Source organism: Montipora foliosa, chromosome 14 (assembly GCF_036669935.1).
Source record: "Montipora foliosa isolate CH-2021 chromosome 14, ASM3666993v2, whole genome shotgun sequence".
Taxonomy (NCBI): domain Eukaryota; kingdom Metazoa; phylum Cnidaria; class Anthozoa; order Scleractinia; family Acroporidae; genus Montipora; species Montipora foliosa.
This window is the reverse complement of record NC_090882.1, coordinates 18649070-18654248: the sequence shown is the minus strand read 5'-3', so window position 1 is coordinate 18654248 and position 5179 is coordinate 18649070. Positions and strand designations below refer to the sequence as shown.

General features: G+C 41.6%; 1 protein-coding gene across 1 annotated transcript in view; it reads left to right on the top strand.

The window, feature by feature from the left end:
• Positions 1–372: 372 nt before the first annotated feature.
• The window catches only part of LOC137984309 (bone morphogenetic protein receptor type-1B-like), a 5105-nt gene continuing 298 nt past the window's right edge, over positions 373–5179 (top strand). Inside the window, exons 1-3 of the mRNA XM_068831460.1 lie at positions 373–1879; positions 4178–4314; positions 5008–5179. The exon at positions 5008–5179 is cut by the window's right edge and continues 298 nt beyond it. Coding sequence (XP_068687561.1) covers positions 1183–1879; positions 4178–4314; positions 5008–5179 — 1006 coding nt within the window. The 5' untranslated portion in view covers positions 373–1182. The remainder of the gene's footprint in view (positions 1880–4177; positions 4315–5007) is intronic.

Below are 5179 nucleotides of genomic sequence, written 5' to 3'. Positions count from 1 at the left end.
AATGACTTGTCCGGCCAGAGTGGTGGACTTTCTCTTATTGTAAGTTGATTATTGGGAGAAATTAAAAGCTCACTTGTTTGCTATTTGAGTGATTTTATGCTGAGAATAATGATGCATGAGACATCCAAGCCAGTCAATGGAGTTAGTTGCAGTGCCAAAGGGGTAGTTTCGCCTGAAATCCGATTTGGCCAAGCCCTATTCACCCAAAATAAGGTTGATTTGCCCGATTTTGGTAAATGGTCATATGATTCGTATCGACTGTGACTGCTTCATAATTGAAATCACTGATGCTTTCACTTTAAGAAAATCTCTGACTTATTCCAGAGAGAAGATTCAAAGTTAGAACTAGTATAAAACTACAAATTCTTTGATATTAATGTCATTTATTTTATTTATATTTGCCACACGAAACTTTACAATGATAAAATCAACCAGTAACAATATATATATACCTATACACATACATATATATACACATACACACACACACATACATATATATGCATACATATACACATATATCTATATATACATATTTTTTGAAAGTGTAGCGACGATACCCAATAGAAGCTAAAAGCTTATTAACACTGGGCACCTCGATCGATACAGGAGATCGTGAAACAAAAAAATAATAATAAATAATAGCCGGTGGGCGAGTTTAATTTAGGGTCCTATCGAGAAGAAATTTTTTTAGTGAGGTCTTAAAGCTAGGATAATTGCTGGACAAGGTCAAATTACGAGGTAGGGAATTCCAAACCTTGGGACCTTGATGTAGGATCGTAAACTGCTTAATATTAGTTCTGCAGTAATGTGAACAGTAGTTGGCAGCATTCCGCGTATTATACGTATGAATTTGTTGATGAGTAGAGAAAAGATTGTCAAAAGTGTTAGGGAGTAAGTGATTATGATAAGAGTACATAAAACAAGCCACAAGGAAAGCATTTATGTTAAAGATGTCGAGGATGTTAAGGCTGTAAAACAAAGGTCCAGTATGAGCAAAATAATCAACTCCACCTATGATTCTAACGATACGTTTCTGCAGGAGAAGAAGCCTGTTTAAATTAGAGGGATAATTTGAGGACCATACAATATTGCAGTAGTTAAGATAGGGATATACATTCTGACACTTTTTCATGACAAGAGATTTCCCCCTCATAGTTCAACTTTTCTTTTTTCATTTGTATGTGGTTTTATATCTTTAAGGTACAAAGGACAATTGCCAGGCAACTAACTCTCCTGGAGGCGATAGGTAGCGGAACATATGGCGAAGTGTGGCACGCAAGATGGCGAGACAGGGACGTGGCAGTCAAAGTATTCCTGTCACACTGTGAATCCTCTTGGAAGAGAGAAACAGAAATCTACCAGACAGTTTCTCTAAGACATGAGAGCATTCTCGGTTTTATAGCTTCGGACATAACTAGTGGAACAGATCAACAAACAAATATGTATATTATCACGGATTATCACCCATTTGGCTCACTGTGTGACTTCTTGAAATTCCATACCCTAAGCGCAGACATTATGACGAATCTCGCCTTGTCGGCTTCAAAAGGTCTGTCTCATCTTCATACCGAAATCCAGGGCACAATTGCAACCGGTAAGCCTGCTATGGCACATCGCGATATCAGTAGCAACAACATACTGGTGAAGGCAAATCTCACATGCTGTTTGGCGGACTTCGGACTCGCTGTTAGACACTCGTCGGAAACGGAAGAAGTTGACGTGACGCCGAATAGGATGGTGGGAACCCGGATATACATGGCGCCAGAAGTTTTAGGTGACACCATGAATTTTAGCAACATTGGCGCCTTCAAGATGGCGGATATTTATTCCTTTGGACTTGTGTTGTGGGAAATGAACAGGAGGTGTTGTTCAGATGGTAAGAATATTTTCCACTTGGCTTTATTAATGACCGTTTCGATAATCGGGACAGGATTTTCTATGAGATTGAGGGAAACGATTTGTAAGACGATTTTCTCACTGCTCTTGGATCCAGATCTCTTAGAATTCCAATACAAAAATAGTTTTACAAGATTATAACAGTTGCTTTTGGAAATATTTGGTTTAGCACCCGAAACGTCAGTTTAAAATTAATGCATTGCTTCACCATGTTTATCGAGGTCAATCAGCGCTATTTGCGTTGTTTGTTGCTAGGCCTGGGCGTACCTCGAAGGCCGAAGAACAGGAATTCATAAACCTCGTTCCTAGGGTCTCTCTTCAACTCTTCCCATGGAGCAAGAAGAGAAACCCTGGGAACGACCTGCAAGTCCAGGGCTTGCACGTGCCTCTTCTTTATTTGCAGTCAGTTCAAAGAGAAAAGCAAAGCAATTACAATCACAATTTATTAAACTTATAGAGCGGGTTTCAATCGAGTGTCGTAAAACCAAAACCATAGGAATTACTTTGGCCAATCAAAAAGGACGGAGACAATCCAGTAAGCCAATCAAAACTCGAAGTAATTACACGTAGCCGACGCAAAGCGCGGGAAAATGTGCACGCTCGAGCCGCGATTGGTATTTGTTTCACTTCTGATTGGTTGAAAAAGTGGCGCAAGAACTGTGAACCAATCACTGAGAGAAGTAATGCAAAACCAAAGCAATTCGCTAATTACTTTCGACACTCAATTGAAAACCGCTCTATTGTGCAAATTATTAATATCGGCTATTTTCAATTGCGCATTACAATATTGATTACGTTAATTTCCTCGCCTCTTCTTTCGAGCTCTTTCCTGCTTTTTATCCCGTTGCTCGTCACTAATATGATTTCCTGCCAGAAAAACGCGGGTTGCCAAATGTAACGCTGCTGCCCGATTTCCCGCCAAATTTCCCGAACACTCCCGTCCCCAGAGACTGTCCTGCCTCCCCACCTCCACCCCGATATTAGGGAGCTTACGAAACGACGACGCTACAAAACAATAGGTTTAGTGAGCAAAAACATGGCTCTGCACGCTCTGCACGTGCGTTCTACACATTCGTACATTTCTTTGTCTCCTAAATGACGACGTGAAATGACCAAATTCAAGGTTCTGTGGAGGACGTTAGCACATGACGATGAATTTTTAGTTCTCTCTCTACACTTCCAACTCACTCATACCAGTTTAATTCCTCGACAGTTACTACACATTTTTAACGCAGAACTACATGAAATAGTTTCGTAGTGATATGAATACGGCGAACTCGTATTTTTAAATGAAGTCCTCGTAGCCGTCGTCGTCCTCGTTTCGTAAGCTCCCTAGTCTGTACGGGCGGACGGACGTACGTGACGTCATAACCGAAATTTCTTGCATTGATAGATTTCCCAAAAAATGTTATCCATGGTGGTCCGCTAGCGCGCTTGGCGCGCCTGAGCTCCCCTATAAAAGCGGTAAAATGCAGCAGAGCAGGCTTTAGTTTTATGTACAGACATAGATAAGTTTGAATCAAACCACACTCTTAAATTCTTGACGGGAGATGAGGGAGCTACATTAGCACTACCGACTTTTATATTATCAATATTCACTTTTGAAAGTTGCTGTCTAGTACCAATCAATAAAACTTCAGTCTTATCACTGTTCATCAAAAGCCGGTTACTAATAATCCAGTTCCTGATGGCATCAATGCAACGCTCCATGGCGGCAAGAGCATCTGACTCGTCTGTTTCCTCATTGGGTCGAAAGGAAACATGCAAATGAGTGTAACAACTGGGTGTCGTCCGCGTAAAAAGGTATTGACGGAAGATCGTCTTGGACAGCATCGATCAACGAACGCGAGTACATAGTAAACAGAAGCGGTCCAAGACAAGAGCCTTGAGGAACCCTGCAGCTGATATCATACCTCTCAGACAAGCAACCATGGACGGATATACGCTGACCACGTCCTGATAAGTACGACTTGAACCACTCAAGTGCTGTGCAATGATCAAATGGTTCCCAGTGAATCATAAAAGCAGCCACTAAACTTTCGGAACTTTCGGGGCTTGTGATTATTGAAATGAAATGCAGCAAACTTTGAAACGCGTTCTACTGTACCCTTGCTTTCGAGTCTTCTTTCACGCGTCTTCCTCGCGTGGCACCTCGCGTTTCCCCATATTTGCGATCCCAGTATATCTTTTGCTCCAGCGCAGGCTCTAAAAACTGTTATTACCTCTACAAGTTTAACTCCGCAGTGGCTCAGAGCTAACATGAATTTTACCTTTTTAGATACTGGTCTTTGCGAGGAATTTCAGAGACCGTACCTTGATCTGCTTCCTAGCGATCCGTCTTTTGAGGACGTGAAGAAAGTCGTCTTGACAGAAAGAAAGCGGCCATCAATTCCCACGAGGTGGGAAGAACATGAGGTTAGAACATCGTACAGGATTATTTGACGTTATTTAAGGTTCGACGAGAAAACACTACTTATTAAGTATACTGTTGATGGCAGAACTGGTGAGTGCAGAGTAGGCGCACTCCGAGACTAGAGTGGAAGAGCTTCCCTCAATTTATTCCGCACCCACCCCCCCCCCCCACCCCCCCCACGAGCTTTTGACTCCTTCGACCTCCTTTGGCGTATTTCCACCCTCTATACTCCGTATATGATAAAAAATTAATTTGAAATTGTTCAGACAAAACTAACAACAATTTTTTTTAATTGCGTGAATACACATGTCAACATTCTTCAGAAAACTAACAACATTTTTTACAATTTTAGCAATGTTGAACCTGTCACGGGTTTTGGCTTTAAAAATACGGAAACGAGTGTTCAAACTGTGCAAACAGGCCTTAATCATTTACAATGTAAAAGCTACTCGGTTTGCGAAGGAATAACGTAAAATGAAACATAAGAAGCGCTCAGCCAACTGTCATTGGCGAGGGGATGCACTTGCAGTAACAAATCCCATTTTGCTGTTTAGTGGCGACCAAATCTGTAACGATCAGTTTTCCAAGGGAAAAAGACCTTGCACTACAAATGTCGGTGATCCGGTAGCCTTGGTCTTGGACATTTAAGTGAAATCTTGCCCTAAAGAGTTTTGATTTTCTCGTTTTGTCCACAGCCTCTTCGTACCATGACAAAGGTGATGACAGAATGTTGGGCACATAATCCTGCAGCGCGCTTGACGGCCCTGCGAGTACAGAAGGCAATAAACAAGCTCAAGAAATCGATAGATTCTCAGATTGACGATATGAACAATGACAACACAACCGGGCGTCATTCGATGATTTTGT